The 20,377-nt window shown below is 34.4% G+C and overlaps 1 protein-coding gene and 1 pseudogene across 4 annotated transcripts in view; both read right to left on the minus strand.

Annotated features, from left to right (window-relative positions):
- The window catches only part of PHIP (pleckstrin homology domain interacting protein), a 135,355-nt gene that overhangs the window by 32,241 nt on the left and 82,737 nt on the right, over window positions 1–20,377 (minus strand). For all 4 annotated transcript variants that reach the window (XM_045867129.3, XM_045867130.3, XM_045867128.3 and 1 more), the window contains 7 exons: window positions 14,723–14,863; window positions 11,867–11,943; window positions 9,456–9,687; window positions 4,119–4,238; window positions 2,273–2,380; window positions 1,603–1,727; window positions 1,390–1,472 (listed from right to left, as the gene is read on the minus strand). In XM_045867129.3, coding sequence (XP_045723085.1) covers window positions 1,390–1,472; window positions 1,603–1,727; window positions 2,273–2,380; window positions 4,119–4,238; window positions 9,456–9,687; window positions 11,867–11,943; window positions 14,723–14,863 — 886 coding nt within the window. The remainder of the gene's footprint in view (window positions 1–1,389; window positions 1,473–1,602; window positions 1,728–2,272; window positions 2,381–4,118; window positions 4,239–9,455; window positions 9,688–11,866; window positions 11,944–14,722; window positions 14,864–20,377) is intronic.
- LOC135365587 (elongation factor 1-alpha 1-like) lies at window positions 14,871–20,166 on the minus strand (annotated as a pseudogene).

Below are 20,377 nucleotides of genomic sequence, written 5' to 3' on the forward strand. Positions count from 1 at the left end.
AACATAATTTCCAACAAAGTCAGACACATTAGGTAATTCATCAGTTCCATTTTCTTTCTTTCCTGAAGACTTTGCTCTTGGCGGACAACATCTTTTGAACTCGTCATTTTACAGACTTGCTAGACAGATGCTATCCCTGAGACTTCTATTGACTATTACTGGGAATTCATTCTGGCTCTTCCCTATTCTGGATTTCCTGTCTCCTGGAGGGATTCCATGTCTTTCCTTTCCTTGCTTCACTCCCTTATTTGACAGAACACATCTTTCAAAGCTTCCAGAAAAATGGTAATGGTAATGGAATTTATATGGAATGTAAATTCTTTTAGATAACTTCCATGTCTCTAATTTTGTTAACTTGCATTTCTCTAAATCTTCTTTTTAGAGCACACATTTAAATTTCTAAGTTTACCAAGACCAAACAAGATATATCACCATGCCAATGCCTTCCAATGGCATTGGAGGAGAGATGGACTGGCATATCAACTGATGTGCTTTTTCAAACCAAATATGCCATATATGTACCACAGTCCACTCCAAATTGACAAAGAGTGGCCGTGCTTGAAAATTAAAAAAAAAAAAAAAAACTCTAATGAATTGCACATCCATGTGAACAAAAATTATTGCATCTTAAATGCCTGGAAACTTTTAATTATTTTAAAGTTTGAGTACTGATTACAATATTAAGTTTAAAGATTATAACAGATTAAACCAATTAAAGAAAGATGCCAGTTCAGCTTTGGTCCCAGTCCAAATTATTAAACATTTTGAATTGGAAGAGGTCTTTTGCTTCAAGTGTGAAGCACTTTAAATGAAAATTTAATTCAACACATAAAACAGCTAAAGGATTAGCTATAAACAATCTTGTAACAGTTACCAAATCTAAAAGAGAAAATGTTTAGAATTCAGCATCAACGAGATTAAAAGGACAATTGACCCTTGAACAATACAGGTTTGAACTGTGTAGGTCCACTTATACATGGATTTTTTTTTTTTGATACAGTACAATATTATAAAAGCATTTTTTCTTATGATTTCTTAACATTTTCTTTTCTCTAGCTTACTTTATTGTAAGAATACTTACACAAAACACATGTTAATTGACTGTGTAGGTCATCAGTAAGGCTTCTGGTCAAGAGCAGGCTATTAGGAGTTAACTCTTTGAGGAATTGAAAGTTACACAGATTTTCGACTATGCAGGGGGCTCAGCACTCCTAATCCTTGCACTGTTCAAGGGTCAACTGTATTTTAAATACCTGACACTGTATCTTCTTACTTTGCTATTAACATTCCCACAAATGGCAAGAAGATTTCTCTATCTTTTTTCTGAATCATTAAAAACAGTAAATCACTCATTAGATTAAAAAAAAGTCTTCTAAATAAATTACCCACCTATGTTCCACCGCCTATATTTTGCATCATCAAATTGTTGTCTTAAGACGAGAAAATCTATAACATCAGGCATATCGTGGTATCTAATTACAAAGAGAAACAAACTGATTAGGTCACATACCTAAAAATATCTAAAAGAGGTTAAAATTTATCTGAATCTTGAAAAACAGTGTACAATACTAAGAAACCACCGCCTCTTTCAATAGTCCTTACTTCATGGTAAATGATCCGCCTGTCAGTTTCCCAGTATCAGGATCTAGAAAAGCAAGTTTAAGGCAGCAAAGGGTGGGCAATCCCACTTCATACTTTATGCCAACTATTTTCATCAGTTCTTGTTCCTGAGAAACAGAAAATAAACTGTCTTCACAAAATAAATCACAAAATAAACATAATCAAAACATTTCTCCATTTCAATCTTGACCTAGGTGGTGATTATTCTGTGCATGCAAAAATTTGTTGACCTGTATACTGAAGAAGAATTTGTGCACTTTATAGTTAACAAATTATATCTCAATAAAAACTTTTTAAAAAGGGGAGAAAATTACTGAAATAGAAGTTTTCCAATATAGTTCCAAAGACCTCTACATAATTTTGAACTCTGGCTGATAAATCTAAAAATACTTATTTACAAATATGAAGTTTACCTTAGACGTCAGTGTTAATTTTCACTATAATTACACTTCGTACCCAACTTATAAACTATTGGGAGTACATAAATTCAATCTTGTGTTTCTTTGAAAATTAAATAACTCTTACTCTCCAGGATTGCTTCAATTAAAAAAACGGATCTTCATGAAATAGTTTCTTACCAGTGAAAAGAGTACATTCAATATAGCTTTCTACCTCATCTAAAACTGCACCTTTTAAGTAATAAACACCATACCCGTAGTTCCATTTTATGCCACGGCTGTTTTTTGGGATTGATACTGTAAATCTTATTTTTCCTGGCCATTTCAACATAAGCTTCATGTCCCTGCCGGAAGTAATAAACCTAAAAAGTAAATAAAGTCACAATTTTAAGCCCTGAATGTTTCCTTTAACCCAAGATGTAAGGTATCAGCTAAAACTGCAAAGACAGAATTTAATATACTTTCAAAAGAAATTCTAATATTTTGATAGTTTTTCCTTCTTTGCCTCAAGTCGTCCTAATTGCCACTTAATCATAAAGTGTTCCAAATAACATTACTTTGGTTATACACTAAGAAGATAAAATGAGCAGTTTTTTTGTTTGTTTACAGTTTTATTTTTGGATTCAAAACAAGCTGACCTATGCTGTAAAACAAAGTAAGTTGTAACTAGGAGTCATGATCAGTTTATTATTCACGTATTTTGGTAGCAAGTGGTTCGTACATATGCAGTAAACTCTGAAATGAAAAATGTATTTTTATATATATTTTATCCTTATAAAGAGAGCAAGGTATATATTTATGCCTTCATTTTATAAAGTTCAGATTTAAATGACACCCGACTACCATCCTGGTATCTACTGGCACTTGACATAGTAGTCTGATACCAAGTATTCTTCCCACTACAAAAAAAATAGTGGAGCTTGTTAAAAAATGTTACTAAAATTTTTTAAAATGCGATTCAGTTCTTAGTAACATTCTGGGATATCCATTATTCTACATACTTTTATTCTATTCATTAATATCACTATTGCTCCAGTTTGAAATTTCATACAAAGGAATAATGCTGAATAATGAGAACTTACCTGTTTAAGCACCAACAATTGAAAAGACAACTTAGGAACATTTTGAAAGAAAATTATTCAATAAGAAGTTAGACACTTTCTAGTTATCTTGAAATATATTAAATTTAATCAAGCATCTTCTTGATGCTCAAAGACCTGTTAGGCTCTATCATTGTACTAAATTATGACAATGTAGAAATGTCCTGCGCTCTTCAAGTCTTAAGTAGGGTGCCTAAATAAATTTTTTCTCAGACTGCTCTTTAGAGTTACCCCTGCATTAAAATGTTTTTGTTTCCTTTTTTTACTGTCAACTGTCACTTGCCACTTTCTATTGCTAATTAGTGTGGTTTGCTAAAGAAGCCCATATCGTACTTCCTAATTTATTACTGCCAATACTAGATACCAGATGACTCTGCTTCGTAACACTTACGCATAAATAGAAGACATGAACACTGGACCAGGAAATTTTGATCTAAGATCTTATATTTTCATTTCAAATTCATAAGTACATAGTCCAAAACGATGACCAATCACATTTTCTTAAAAATGAAATATTTTTGATTCTAATGAATTTTTAAAAAGATCTAAATTATAAGCATTGTATTTAAATGAAAACATGAAATAAAATTAGTTTTATATAAAAATATTTTATATTTTATGTAAAATAAAATGCTGAATTACATATTTCCTTTAACATGTTATGTATTTAAGCCTTAAGCTAAGAAAAATATACTTTTAGAAAGAAAAAGAAAATTGGCAATAGAATCCTCTTATTAAAAAAAACACTAGTTTTAAAAATGCCAATAAAATTTCCATTCTCTTACAATATTTAGTTTTGCTGTTGCAATATTTAAAGTGGCAAGTGGCCTCAAAAAAGATCAGAGCTTTCCTCCTACTTACACCTTTTCCATACACAGCTACAAACATCTAAAATGAGATACTTTATGCAACTGCTATTTTCTACAGTTTCAAGAGCTATTTTAAAAAGCTTAAAGATACTTCAAAGAAACAAAGACTGTTCTTAAAAGTTTAAAAATACCTCATCACCCATCTGTGGCACAAATGGACATCTTCGGGGAATAGTATCTGTAATCCATGTTGAAGGTAACCATTCTTCTAATGTCAAACCATTCTCTGTTAGTTCTCCCACAGCCAATCTCTAAGAGTTTAGAACATTATAAAGTAATATTATCACAAAAGCAATCATCTCTTAATATGTCCTTTAAATACCGATAGGGGTGCCTGGGTGGTGGAGTCGGTTAAGCATCTGACTCTTGGTTTTGGCTCAGGACATGATCTCAGGGTCCTGAGATCGAGGCCCAATGTCAGGCTTCATGCTCAGTGTGGAGTCTGCTTAAGACCCTCTCTCCCTCTGCCCCTCCCCACTGTGCTTTCTTGCTCTCTCAAACAAATAAATAAGTAAACCTTTAAAAAAATAAAATAACTATAAAGGTAATTAAATAAAAGAGGAAGGAGATCTTTGAACAAAAATATATACGGAGTATCAAAAAACCTTATTTTGGGGCACCTGGGTGGCTCAAGTCAGTTAAGTGTCTGCCTTCAGCTCAGGTCACGATCTCAGGGTCCTGGGATTGAGCCCTGCATTGGGCTCCCTGCTCAGCGGGGAGACTGTATCTCCCTTTCCCTCTCTCTCAAATAAATAAATAAAATCTTTAAAAATTTTTTTAAATTTAAAAAAACTTATTTTTTTATGGCAGCAGTGGCAGTATAGTTATTCAATCTCTCCAAATCACTGCATTAAAAAAGAACTAGATAAACCAAAACCTTAAAGACAACATTCAGAACAAGACTAGGTAAACAAGATATTCCCATAAACCCCAAAGTATAAGCTCTGTGTAATCTCCCTCTCAAAATCCTATCAGTTTTATCAGTATTTGTAACAAACCAAGACATATTCAAGTTTTTCCTTTTTCCTTTTTTAAAATCATGGTCATGGTGTGTTAGTAAGATATAAATAAGATATTTTCATATGGGCTGAGTAGTGGAAAATGCAGAAGGCTAATTGTTTCAGTGGGCTGGGCATTATACTTATACAAAGCCCAGGAGTATTTTCTTCCCTTTTTGAAGTAGCCATTTCACACTTGGCTCATTAGTTTCTAGAAAAAATATTTCTATAAGATTTTTTTTTTCAAACAAAATGTCATCAAGCCAGGTCCCTTACCTTTTTTTTTTTTTTTTTTTTTAGTGAGCGCTAACCTGATGTGGGGCTTGAACTCATAACCCGGAGATCAAGAGTCACATGCTCTACTGACTGAGCCAGCCAGGTGCCCCCAGGTCCCTTATTTTAACTTCTGTGGCTAAACATAAAAATAGATCTCTGAGAAGAAGCTTTTTTAACTTTGCCCGCAAGTGGCCATTATTGTCTGGATACTACCTTAGATTTAGGAAAAATGGACTTTCTAAGAGCCCCTGAAACCTAATATTATTTGTAAGTAGAGAAACTTCATGCAATTGACTAAAAATGTTTTAGTTCAGTGTTTGTACATTAAGACTTCTAAATTTTATTCTCTTGTATTTTTTTTTAAAAAGAAGGTAGTTATTGTGACTTAACACAAGTTCACTAAAGGAAATAATGTCATAATGGGATATCGGAGAACACTACAGAAGGTACTGCTAACAGCTGTTACTCAATATTCATTTTCCTCTTCTTCCTACTAAACACAACTTGTTTCTCATTCACACATATCAGGAGCACTCTCTCTTTGAAGAGTAAGGGAGGGATAAAGGAGTTTGACATTTACTATACGTGAGATAGGTCTACTGGAGAATTTTAGTCAAAAGAGTGATAGAATCTGACTTTTAAAAGGATCACTCTGGATGCATCAGAGCAAATTATGGCCCATTGTTCAAGTCCAGCTGCTTCTACTTTTATAAATCAAATTTTTCGGAACACAGCCATATCCATTCATTTATGTATTGTCTATGGCTGCTCTTAGGCTACAACAGCAGGGTAGTGGGCCCCAGCCAAAGTTTGCTGATTCCTACACTTTAGTGAACAGAACCTAGGGTGAAAAGAATGGAAGCAGGAAGATAGATGGAAGACTACTGCAGTAATACAACCAAGAGCTTATGGTGGCTCACAGGAGTGCGACAGCAAAAGTGGCAAAAAAACACTCAAGTGCTGAATATATTTAGAAGACAGAGCCACAGAAATCCCAATGGACTGGATGCAGAATATGAGAGAAAAACAAGGATAACACCACAGTTTTGGTGTAAACAACTAAAAGAATTGTCAGTGTCCTAAGAAGAGGAGGGCTGGAGAAGGGCAGAGGGGAAAACTTAGAAAATAAATTTTGTATGTATTATTTTGAGAGATTAAGTCAGGGGATATTTGAAAAGTTAATTTATCCAGTTACTGAGCACCACTGTTACATGATAGAGTTAGAGCCACAGATTTTCAGTTTCATACATTGAGGTTTTGAGTTAAAGTGTGTTTGAAAAAGGTTTCCTCTGACTTAATAAAAAAAGGTAGGAAAAGTCTGAAAATTGTTAATTCCAGCCTCAATATGGGCTATTAATTGCACCAAATATTTCTTCCTGTAAGGAAAATATCTATTATCAACCGAAATAGCTAACAATTCTTAAATGAAACCAGGTAAATTAGGTATTAAATAGGAATGATCATATTTATAACTGTAAGACTATGGTATGGCACAAACAAGAATCAGTATGATGATATATCTTATTCCCCAATAATTCTTGGGAAACCTAGAATTTTTGGTTTAAGTAGAGTTCTATCACACGGTACTTAAAACCACTTAGGATAAAATGCATTGAAGATTCCTCAAAATTTCAGCCTCATAATTTGAATTTTTTTTTAAATTTTGGAGATACAGGTAATTGATTCCTTTCTATCCATGGAAATTCTTCTAGGTCCACCTCATATTTTACTTATTCTGGAAGTCTTAACTGAAACTCTAAGATGTCCTTATTTGATTTCTGAATAACCAACCATCTTTAAAATTAATCTGGCAATTAAACATATTAGATAATGTGATACTCTATTTTTATCTTGGGGGATTCAAGCAACTTGTTAGTCACACATTGTTTTGAGAGTAAGCACTATGTCTTACAGTTCTTTTTATCCATTGTACTGCTTTATAAACTATAAGCACTCAATAATAAATTTACTGATCTGGTTTCCAGAGTTCCTAACAGCATAATGGACATATATCAGACAGATCTGAGATAACTTTACTGCATCTCTGGAGAATTTTTTTTTTTTGAGAGAGAAAGTGGGGGTGGGAGTGGATCTTAAGCAGGCTCCACGCCCGCCCAGAGACTGACTCGGGACTCAATTTCATGACCCTGAGATCATGACCTGAGCTGAAATCAAGAGTTGGATACTTAACCAGACTGAACCACCTATGTGCCCCAGGAGAATTCTACTTTTAAATAAGCATTTTTTTTTTTTTTTAAGATTTTATTTATTTGAGAGAGAGAGTGAGCACGAGAGGGGGGAGCGGGAGAGGGAGAAGCAGACTCCCCGCTGAGCAGGGAGCCCGATGCGGGACTCGATCCCGGGACTCCAGGATCATGACCTGAGCTGAAGGCAGTCGCCCAACCAACTGAGCCACCAGGCACCCTAAATAAGCATTTTTCTGTTATCTGCCTTACTACTATTTTTTGCTTAATTTGAATACAATTAGTCAGATGGAAAATATCTTCATCTTTTCATACATGCAGTAAATATTAATTACTTAGTGATCTCTCAGTTACTTTCCAGCTGTACAACTCTATGCATAAGGGAAATATTGTGTTTATTTGGGACAAGGGAACTAAGGAATGAGAACAATTCTATCTACTGTTAAATCCACTGGTAGACTAACACCAAACCATGTGTACGAAAACCAAATTAAAGGGAATAGTCTGTAATATTCTTACACTTCATGATATTTAAAGTTTGTCCCACATAAATTTAGTGGCACACAAATCCTATTGTAATACTTCAAGCAAAATAGTGAAATTAAAATATGCCAAACAGTAACAGTGGATCCAAATGTGGCACTGCATGAAGAAGCCCAAGGTGTTAGTTTGTGCACAAGTATCAAATCAAGAGAAATTAGGTGAAGTAAACTGCACTCTTGGGACCAAAAAATTATGTTCTCACAGGGACTTAAAACACTGTAAACCTCAAAAGTTCATCAAAACTGTCTTGAGATAAGAAAAAAAAAAATTAGCCAGATACAGGGCTAAATCCTTTTTCTTTAACCCATCTGCGTACCACATAAATAATGGGTTAACCTCCTTTTATCATCACTGACAACACAGGAGAGAAAAATGTGAGCATATGTGTGATACTCTCTTTGGTAAATCTTTCCCAGACAAAAGCAAAAGAGGTAACAAGAATAGTAGGCTGTGGAATCCAAATTAAAGTAATTCCTAATTATAAAGCTGAAACAAATAAGAGCTCAATGGAAGCAGATTAAATAAACACTTAAAGCAGATGTATTCTTAAATTTTTCAAGGCTCTCTGGAGATAAGACCTTCTTGACCTTCTTAGTCTCCCTAGCATTTAATTCTACATTTGACAACTTATATTTAATTCTAAAAATGAAAGAGGTTAAAAAAAAATCTTCCTTGTGTTTATTTAACCAAATATTCTTTCCATTTATAGTCTTTTAGGAAATAGAAAACATGTCCCTTATATTTCATTTACTTTAGAATAAAAGTGAAATAACTCATTTTTTAAAAGAATCCCATTTCCATTAGAGGTGACAAATCTTATTTCCGTAACATTTATTTCTTACATTCTCTGATCTGTCTCAAATTATCCACAGACTAAAGATGAAGTAATCAAACCAATACTACTACTGACCTAAGGACCATCTAATTATGGCTCACATGCTCTGTAAATTAATGAAAGCTTGTTAACAGTAGTGTCCTACTTTAGATTCGTAATTGTCTAGTGTCCACTATGACAAGTTCTGCCATTATTATTCCAGGTGATGTACTCTTTGCTTTCTGGTTATTTCAGCAATAACAATTAATAAGGACGGTTAAAAAGTAAAAGCAATTAAAAGATGAGTAATACTATATTTTGTAATGTTGTTTTTTATATACACAAATGAATAAATCCCACCAGATTACCAAAAAAACCCTGCTCAAATTATAAGATTAAATGCTCAATATTTAGAATATGATAATTCTGTAAGTAAAATACTTTCACGTGCTAAACATCGAAAACTTGAGTAAATTAATTGTTATAGTATATTCTACTACTGTGTACTTCTGAGTTTTTTCAAATACTACTGGTATGCTAGTACACCTCAACATTGTTTATGTTCATCAACAGCACTTTTAAAAGGAGTGCTTTTGTTTTCACAGAAAACAATTTATATTAAAACAAATCAACCTTTTGTTTTCTTTCTTTGGGCTTCTTTTTCTTTGGTGATATTTGTCCATCTTTTTCTTCATTTACTTTTTTCCTTTCTTTTTTAATCTGTTTCTGCTTCTGTTTTTCAGATTCTTCTTCTTCATCTGAACTGCTTTCTGCTTTCTTGGTTTTATGCTTAGGAATTTTCTTTGGTGGCTGCAGATTAATTCCTGCATCTGCTGTCCAGTCAGAATAGTCACTAGAGTAGTCACTAGAAGGCAAAAAGGGATTTAAAAAATATATATACCAGATATACTGTAAGACTTTGTTTTATAAAAATGTAAAGAGAGATCACAATAAAGAATATGCACAAAATAAACTAAAAATATTTCCGTTTTTCAACTCATCACCTTCTAAACGGTTTCTTAAATTCTGTAGGCTTAACTTAAATATCTCAAAGAAGTTTTCTAAGATAAATAAGCATACAGCTTTAATTGAAACAATGAATTTAAGTGCCTTGTAATATTTTAACAAAAATATTAATTTCTGAACACTGCATATGTTCAAAATATCGTGGGACATAAAAAAATAAGGAGCAGAGGGTCACTTTCCTCAATTCCAGGAACAGTACAAAGATAGTCTGGAATACTACAAGAGATATCAATATTGAGGAAGAGACATGGGGATTACTTTTTTGAGAGGAGGTGGGAGCTCTGGACTAGGGGAACGCCAGTGGTAGAGCACTGCTGCCTTCATGATAGCTGGATATTAAATGGGGTTGGGGTGGGGACTGTCAGAAGTGTTCTGGTCCAGTAGGAAGACTGCTTGCAAAATAAATACTTTATTCAGTATCTACATATACGTTAGGTACATTTTATGCTTCAGAGAATGACACGATTCTGAAAAATAAAGGCCTTTGTGTTTTATTTATCACTGCCAATCATGTTTGCTTTTCTTTTCAGTTACTTTCAAAAGACCTAGTTTTAGTGAACTGATGTTGTTGCAAAATAATCCAGTTATGTTATCTTCTGTTCTAATTTTAGTACATGAGAATATTACTTGATTCTGTACAATTTTAAAATGTAAATATAAATGCTTTAAAAAAATCTAAGTTATACTATGTTAAAATCAATAATTAGTGATGTATGACCTTACTCCTCTATAAAGATAAACACTGAAAGGACAGATTTTTCTGGAGTTTTATTCTACTACCACCACCTCATACCCCTGTCCTGAATGTCCTTAGTAGGTATCTACGAATATCTCCCCAAGAATAATCATCACAGGTAACAATCAAATAATTAAGGTGCTTTCCAGTATGATTTCATGACTTCATTTTAACTTGCAAATGATTTTAAAGAATTTAAGAAATATTTTTAGACATTACACTGGATGCATGGGAATGCATCCACAGAGCAAACAGCTATCCAAGAATAAGCTGTCCTCAACTTATGAGCATTTATTTATACTAACTCCAGCCATGGTCACGATAAATGGCACCTGCTAAATACTCCCAGCTGCTACTCTCTGGAGTACTCAGCACTTACAGAAAATCTTCTGATGCTAGCATAGATCTAACTTCAAACTGCAGAACCCATCTTCTTTACAATTGCCCCTCATCTGGTGAAACCACTAATGCTCTTTCCTACAAGAACCTCTGTGTTGTCTCATGGTTTGAGATACTCTACTTCCATTACTGAGACAAAAAGGAGTTTTTCTTTCACTGCCCTGTTTCAAATATAAAAAAACTACCAGCACAACTATGCGTATGTGCATATCATTGCTGGGAGTCACTGTTGTGGGAATAAGAAAGCCCTTGATTCTAACAGTGATATAAGGAATTACAACCTCTACCTCTTGGTTTCTTTGGCAATTTTAAGAGCTACTGCTCGTGGGAGTAAGTGTAAGGGGCTAAATATAATCACCATTCCCAAAGGCTTGGGAATGCTACCAAGGTCAGCAAAGATCACCAGCCTTGTAACAATGTGGATTGCTAGTATATATATAGGAGATAAAGGAATCCTCACTTCCATGGTCAAATGGGGTAAGAATAACAGGAAGAAGAAAGCTTATTCTCATTGCTGGAAGAAATAATTTATCATTCAACAAATTACACTATCTCATTGCTTTCATAATTTAATGCTCATGTATTTCTCAAAACCGGTAATACATTTGTGGTTCAGTACTACAAATAACAGTATTCAGACAATAAAATATCAACTAAGGAGGCTAAAAGCATTTTGTAGATCTAGTTTCAATAACCAACATTTTTTTCTTACCAGATAAAACATGTCAGAAAGAAAATGTCCTAAAATTTGGACAACTACAAAAAGATCTCTGAAGAAGAACCAACTTTAAACCCAAAGAGATTCTGAAATTTGTTGCTGAGAATTTTAAGCTTTCTAAAGATTTTGTATTACATGTGGAGAAACAGAAATTCACTGAATTACCTAGAACTGCCATCACTGTGCCATGCTCGCTCTTCCTCTTCAGATGTCCCACCACTGACAGCAACAACTTCACCTTCCTAAGAAATATTTCACACATATTTTGTTTAATTTTACAAAATAACATTCTAGGATTATTAGAAAATAGCAGTGATATCTAATAGTACCAATCACATTAGGGTATTTACAACAATTAAAACCCGATTTTAATTATTTGTAAAACATAGATCTTATATTTTAATACAAAATTATTAAATGTATCCAAATTATTAAATGTATCCAATGAAAAATGTATCCAATGAAATAATACCTATTAATATTGGATACAGAGCAATCTCTCAGATGATTAACATATTGAGAAGCTTAAATTAGGAGTTTACATTTTACTTATTGTCATCATTATTATTAAAAATAGCTTTATTACACACACAAGAAAGAGTATTCCAACTTTGATATTATTTTAAAAAGTGGTAGAGGATTAAAAACTACCCAAAGACTGTTTCTCTTTAGTAAATATTCTTTGCTCAACATAGGATAGTCCAGTGAAGCCATTTTCTTTATAAAAATCGTACTGGGCACCTGGGTGGCTTAGTTGTTAAGCATCTGCCTTCGGCTCAGGTCATGATCCCAGGGTCCTGGGATCGAGCCCCACATCAGGCTCCCTGCTCAGCGGGGAGCCTGCTTCTCCCTCTCCCACTCCCCCTGCTTGTGTTCCCTCTCTAGCTGTCTCTCTCTCTGTCAAAAAAATAAAATCTTTAAAAAAAATTTGTTTTTCGGTGTCACAATACCTTATTCAATTTCTCCCTTGCTCAAATAAAACTTTACACTCCAATAAAAATAACATCAAATTAATTAAGCTTTTACTATATTACAGAAGCTATTCTAAGCATGTGTATACATCATCCCATTTGATCTAGACAAAACACTACTGGGATAGGAAGCAGTTATTTAAACAAAAGAATTAAAGCTTAAAAAGGTTAAGAAATTTACCCTGTACAACACAATTAATGAGCAACTAAGCTACTCCAAATTTTAGACTACTCTCCACAAGAATGGTTCAGTGTTATTACTTGCTGGGCACATTCAAAGAATTTTTCAAAATGATAATAGGATGTATTCCTTTATTAATTAAATAAAATAGCATATCTTGGGAGAAAAGTTTTCTCTTTTTGATGTTTTAATAATGAAGAATGTGTATTACACAGCTATTCCAAAAAGTTTTGAAAACTAAGCAAATACAAAAAGATCAAAATCCAACAGTAAATTTTAGTTAGAAAATTTAATCTCTGCTCAATATAACTAAAAAAAAGAATGTAAACAAATGATCTGATTATTCCCATCCTTACTATACATATTACTTCTTTAAATGGAGAGAAAAGAAATGTACTTCTGTATTCTTAGTACAAAATTAAAAGGTACTATACCGAAGTACAATCTATTTGAATAAAAAAAAAAAGGATTCTTTCCATTAATTAATATAATGTGCTCAAGATGATATTCTGTTCTCAATGTACTCCTCTAGAAATTTAATTGCTCTAAAAGGATGTTAAAATATAAGCAAATTAGTTTTGAAGACAAATGAAGGATTTAGTTAACCTTTTATGTAACAAATGTACCTGGAAATACATAAGGTTCGAATAAGCTGAATCTTATTTAAAGTTACAGGTACATATTATTAAAAGAATCATACTAAATCTTTCAAAAATGAAATATTTTATAGAGGCAAATAACTAGCTCACATATATTTTATGTTTTATGCATATATCTAAACTGTCATGTATCAGATTTATGTTATTAGTATATTTGGTCCTTTTTACCAGATTGGACATATCATTTTGACCTGTCCATCCTAGGACCTAAAGCCACTGGAGAACAACTTTTCAGTTGCGGTTAGCATTCTCTCAAGTCTGAGTTTTATTGCCATGTCTACAGAAAATATACTCAGAGAATTTCCATATATGTCTAACATTGTTCATAAATGTATAACAGTCAATAAGATCATAGTCTTTGACCTAACTGGGAGAGGGGGTGATCAGGAGGGGAAGGGAGATGTTGTTAAGTATTTTATAAGTTTAAGCTGTGATTGCAAATTGATTTCCCTTGTTGAAAGAATATGTAATTTTAGGGACAAGATATTTATGGAAATAATTATATATAAGGAAAATTTAAAATAAATTGAAAAGTTATAAACTGGTACAGAGATCAAAAACTAACCGAAATTATCAGATGTCTATTAATTAGTTATTATAGTTAGAGACTAGAGCTTCATGGTACTATTTTATTTTATTTTATTTTTTTAAGATTTTATTTATTTATTTGAGAGAGAGAGAGAGACACACAGCGAGAGAGGAAAAACAAGCAGGGGGAGTGGGAGAGGGAGAAGCAGGCTTCCCACGGAGCAGGGAGCCCAATGCGGGGCTCGATCCCAGGACTCTGGGATCATGACTTGAGCCGAAGGCAGCCGCTTAACGACTGAGCCACCCAGGCGCCTCTCATGGTAGTATTTTAAAAGCTTGGCTTTAGAGTAACAGGACCCTGGGTTTAATTTCTGCACGACCATTTAATAGTTAGGTACATAGGTAATCTAAACATCTTTGAACCTCAGATTCCTCACACATAAAATTGGAATAATTAATTCATATGCATTTGTTTTGTGAATTTGACATAATGAATATGTGTGCCATGCCTGGAACATACAAAACAGGTCTTCAGTAAATGGAAGCTATCACTATTATTTTAAGACCTAGAAATACCACCTTTGAGTTTCATCTATAAATACACCAATGAATACAAAGAACAACAGTCATACTTAAAAAAAGTTAAACTGGAAATAAATTTATAAATGTGCTGAGATCTTACATCTGAAGAACTAGTGCCATTTTCTATTTCTTCTGAAGGTCTAGGAGTCTCCTCCAAAGCAGATCTTGTACGGTAATTGTGTTGATTTGCCTGCTGCCGTTTGGATTCTCCAAGATCCAGGAGATGCTCATGAGCATGATTCTGAAAAAGTAAATTAAATTCATTTAAAGTAGCATTAAAGAGCATGCTTTTACTTTAGAAGTTGTATATTTTTTAATTACAAAAAATCCACTCATATTTAAGATAATCATATAAGTGGACCATGGTACCAATTCAAATATTTTAACATTACATTAAGTTAAATCACAGGTAAGTATGTTGAAATTCACTTGCTTAATAAACTATAAAAAAAATTTTCTTTCTGATTAAGTGATACAGACTAAAGGATTCGTAATAACAGACTAACAAATTCTCCTATACCCACACTAAACCTGTAGAACAGATATGAGAGGACCATGAGCTGTGAGGCGTATGTAATAGGCAGAGGCAAAACGGAAACCAAAATGGTGGTCACAAAACTACCCTGCCACTATGAGGCTAGGACACCAGTTGGCTGGCTATCTTTCTTCTGCTATAGAATGAATATAGCAAATGAGAACACAACTAACAAACAATCATCAAAAAAACTGATAAAAGTCCAACGTGGTGACAGAGATGAACAAACTCTACAAACACAAGAATTCACACCTGAAAAAGAAACTTGTGTCTATATATAAAAAGAATAAAGATTACTCTCAAAAAAAGACTGACATCAGATTTATATATACAATATATCATAAATACACATCATACAATAAGAAAATCTTTAAAATGACAGAAAATAACTTTGGATCTATAACTATAGCCTCACTTTTTTTTTTCCCCTTCTCATTAAAGTTTGTTTTAATGGGTCTCAAAATTCTGTGACAGATTTCTGGCCAAGTTGTTTCCATTATAAAGTACTGATTGATTGATTTACTTATTTATTTATTATTTTAAGGATTTATTTATTTATTTTAGAGGGAGAGCACCAGCGGGAGAGGGAAAGACGATCTCAAGCAGACTGCGCTGAGCGCAGAGCCCAACTTGGAGCTCAATCTCATCACCCTGAGTCATGACCTGAGGCAAAAGTAAGAGTCAGACGTCTAACCGATTGAGTGACCCAGGCGCCCCTAAAAAGTACTGATTTAATAACTAATTACCTTAAAATTGCTGCACACTCGCACAAACCAAATGATCCACGAAAGGTTCTTTTCTTCAAGCTTTTATGATGCATCATTATTACTAAACAGTTTAATATTAAACTTAATGGTGAATTAAGACAAACAGTTCTGAGATCACTCTTCTATCGCTGATTAAGACAAGGTGGCAGGTATTATGGAAAATATTTATTTAGCTTTCCGGGCAGACTTGGTGACCTTGCCAGCTCCAGCAGCCTTCTTGTCCACTGCTTTGTTTACACCCATAGTAACTGTCTGTCTTATGTCACAAAGAGCCAAATGACCCCGAGGAGGATAGTCAGAGAAGCTCTCAACATACATGGGCCTGCCAGGAACTATATCAACTATGGCAGCATCAACAGATTTCAAGAATTCAGGGCCATCTTTCACCTTCCTCCCAGAACAGCAATCAATCTTCTCCTTTGGCTCAGCAAACCTGCAAGCGATGTGAAACTGTACAATTCAGCACAGGTGTATAGCCAGCGCTGATTTGGCTTGGATGACTCAGGATAATAACCTGAGCTGTGAAGCCAGCTGCTTCCATTGGTGGGTTATTTTTGCTGTCAGCAGTCATACTGCCATGGCAAGCATCTTTTATAAACATGTTCTTGATATGAAAGCCACATTAGCCCCAGGAAGAGCTTCAATCAAAGCTTCATGGTGCACACATTTCAACAGACTTTACTACAACTGTAATGGTGACTGGAGCTAAGGTGACCACCATCACAGGTTTGAGAATACCCATCTCCACTTGGCCCACAGGGACAGCACCAATACCACCCAATTTTGTGGACATGATATAGGAGCAGGCACAAGTAAGTGTCTGTCAGTTGGATAAGTTGGTGGCAGGATGTCCAGAACAAGAAGCATGGTTCCATTGGCACTGTCATCTTTACAGGTAGACTTTCCATCCCTTGGACCAATGCACATTAGCACTTGCTTCTAGCATGTACCATTCCAACCAGAAATAGGCACAAATGTTACTATATGGAGATTATAGCCAATTTTCTTAAAATAGGTGCTGATTCCTTAAAGATTTCTTCATCTCTCTCCTTCTGGCTCTGGGGTGCTCAATGGAATTCATTTTGTTAACAGCAAATAAGAAGTGTAACATTAGTCAAGTTCACGTTCATTTGCAGGTGATTTTCTTTTTCTCTCCAGAAACTTTTAGCATGTTGTGTTGTTTTCAAATCTCATTATAATGTGCTTAGTTGAAGTTTTAAATTTTTAAATTCTATATTATTTTTTCCTTATTTATCCTGTTTGAGACATGATGTCTTTTCTTATTCATCCTCTTTGGCACACCAGCCAGAGGTTAATTTTAGGAAAATTCTGGTTCATTATTTTTTCAACCCTTTCCTTCCTCTGTATTTTCTCTTCTTCAAAGACTCATTAAGTACTGCTTATACTACTACTTCTAATCCTGTGTGCTCTCTCTACATATATATATACATACATATATATACATATACATATACATACATATATATTACATAAATACATATGTTTGCTTTTTATACTTCCTTATTCTTTCCTTTCTTTCATCCCCTGTTGGTACATTCTGGGGGAGTTCTTCAACTTGAATTTCCAGCTTACTCATTTTTCAGTGTCTTACATTCTCTTCTAGTTCTCTATTTCAATAATGATGTGTTTCATCCCAATATATCTAATAGGATCATCTACAGAACTGCTTTTCCTTACATTTCTAATATCCCCTCCTAGCTCTAAGAATATGCTATTTCAAATATCTGTACTGTGTATCCCATTAGTTTCCCTGTGTAAGTCATGTAAATCCATCTACAGTGTGGTTTTGTTCCTCCCATCATGGTTTGGCTTCACAAGTGCACTGGGGTGCTGATATTGCACTAAGAAGGAGAGAGAAAAGAGCAAAACTCTAGGTCTTGCTTTGTACTCCTAAAAAAGATTCTGGATGTGCACTTCAAGACCTATATAATACTACATCTGAATTCAACCATTCCCTGTTAATCCATCCACCTCCACTCTCCGCTTCCTTCTGTGGTTGTGGAACCAGTCTTATCACTAGAACCCTGTCCTCACTTCAGCCCTACTCTTGTCTAAACAGCTGCTAGTAATAGCCAAGTAAGATAAAAGACATTTTCACATACAAGGATAAAAGATTCACTCCACCTGGATTTTCTCTAGAAGGATCACTGAAGGACTTTCTAATTTTGTAGAAATTTTGGGAAATCGTAAAGGTATAAAAAGGAAATACTGTTCAACTATAATAAATTTTGAGTAGTATGTGAAGAATGTAATGTACACCTGCTTCTTTCATTTAACATAAATATATTTACCTACAATTCAAATGCATTAATTAAAAATTGCTATTTGTTCCATTTTGTAAAGCTTTCTCCTCAATTTCGTATTTCTTGAGGATAAATTCCATGTCGAAGAACATTAATGTTTTTAATGCTTTCATAAATAATACAGTGGAAGGGAAAGCTGGCTTTCAACCAACACTTGTTCTCTTTTTGCCATACATAAAAATTTTCTTTGTCAGAATTTCATAGGACTAAAATTCTGGTCAATGGGATATTTGGCACAATGTTGCAGAGCAACTTCAAAGAATGTTCTTCAATAGAGCATATGCACCCTCTGCACATTTTTGACTTGGTCCTCCATCCTTCAACCTTGAATGAGAAAGCTGGTATCTTGAGGCAGGAATTCAAATTCACACCCGAGAGAATTGGAAAAATGAAAGAGCTTCAGGTCTCAACATCATCATACTGGGTCTGGACCAACTGACTGAGGCTTTTACATCAGAGATAAATATTATATCCATTTATTTAAGCCACTGTAAATTTGGGACCAAACCTGCTGCTAAAAATTGTATTACTACATTATAACTGTTTTCTAAACAGTTTTTGTATTAATTTATAATTCCCACATGCAGAGCATCTTTTATTATTAGAAGAAAAAATACTGCAGCTCTGGGATGAAAGATGGCCGTCTCATAATTTGTACACCCGTTTGTTTTCAAACCTTTATTTTCATAAAATTTGAAAAACAAAAAATGAGGTCATAAAAATTACTATTCTACTTGTTTTTTTCACTTAAAAATATATCATGAACATTTCTCTAAGGCAATGGAGTTCTAACTCATTTCATTAAAAAGCTGCATGAACAGACATTTTTCCGAAGAAGACATCCAAATGGCCCAACAGACACATGAAAAAGTGCTCAACATCGCTCGGCATCAGGGAAATCCAAATCAAAACCTCAGTGAGATACCACCTCACACCAGTCAGAATGGCTAAAATTAACAAGTGAGGGAACGACAGATGTTGGCGAGGATGCGGAGAAAGGAGAACCCTCCTACACTGTTGGTGGGAATGCAAGCTGGTGCAGCCACTCTGGAAAACAGAGGTTCCTCAAAAAGTTGAAAACAGAACTACCCTATGACCCAGCAATTGCACTACTGGGTATTTACCCCAAAGATACAAATGTAGGGATCCAAAGGGGTACGTGCACCCCGATGTTTATAGCAGCAATGTCCACAACAGCCAAACTATGGAAAGAGCCAAGATGTCCATCAACAGATGAATGGATAAAGAAGATGTGGTATATATATACAATGGACTATTATGCAGCCATCAAAAGGAATGAAATCTTCCCATTTGCAATGACGTGGATAGAACTGGAGGGTGTTATGCTGAGCGAAATAAGTCAATCAGAGAAACACATGTATCATATGACCTCACTGACGTGAGGAATTCCTAATCTCAGGAAACAAACTAAGGGTTGCTGGAGTGGTGGGGGGTGGGAGGGATGGGGTGGCTGGATGATAGACATTGGGGAGGGTATGTGCTATGGTGAGCACTGTGAATTGTGTAAGACTGTTGAATCACAGACCTGTACCTCTGAAACAAATACATTATATGTTTAAAAAACAGAAGAAGATAACAGGAAGGGAAAAATGAAGGGGGGGAAATCAGAAGGGGAGACAAACCATGAGAGACTGTGGACTCTGAGAAACTGAGGGCTCTAGAGGGGAGGGGTGTGGGGGGATGGGTTAGCCTGGTAATAGGTATTAAAGAGGGCACGTACTGCATGGAGCACTGGGTGTTATACGCAAGCAATGAATCATGGAACAATACATCAAAAACTAATGATGTAATGTATGGTGATTAACATAACATAAAAAAAAAAAGCTGCATAATATTCGTTGGGTAAATAGATACCATGACAGCCTACCTCTTTTCCATCAATGGACACTGAAGTCATTCTAGTTGTTGCTACCGGAGAAACTATAAATATCGAGTGTACAGACACACATATATGTATATACAGTCACATCAGTACTTTTCTATAAAAAAAAAACTTTGAAGAAAAGTACAACTATTGGATTAAAAGCAAGCATATCTTTTGATTTTAATAGATATTACCATATTCTATCCAAAAAGTGGTAGCAAAACAAACTCTCACCATCACTATA

Source organism: Mirounga angustirostris, unplaced genomic scaffold (genome assembly GCF_029215605.1).
Source record: "Mirounga angustirostris isolate CCGP_5_RB_7025 unplaced genomic scaffold, mMirAng1.0.hap1 SCAF_8, whole genome shotgun sequence".
Classification (NCBI taxonomy): domain Eukaryota; kingdom Metazoa; phylum Chordata; class Mammalia; order Carnivora; family Phocidae; genus Mirounga; species Mirounga angustirostris.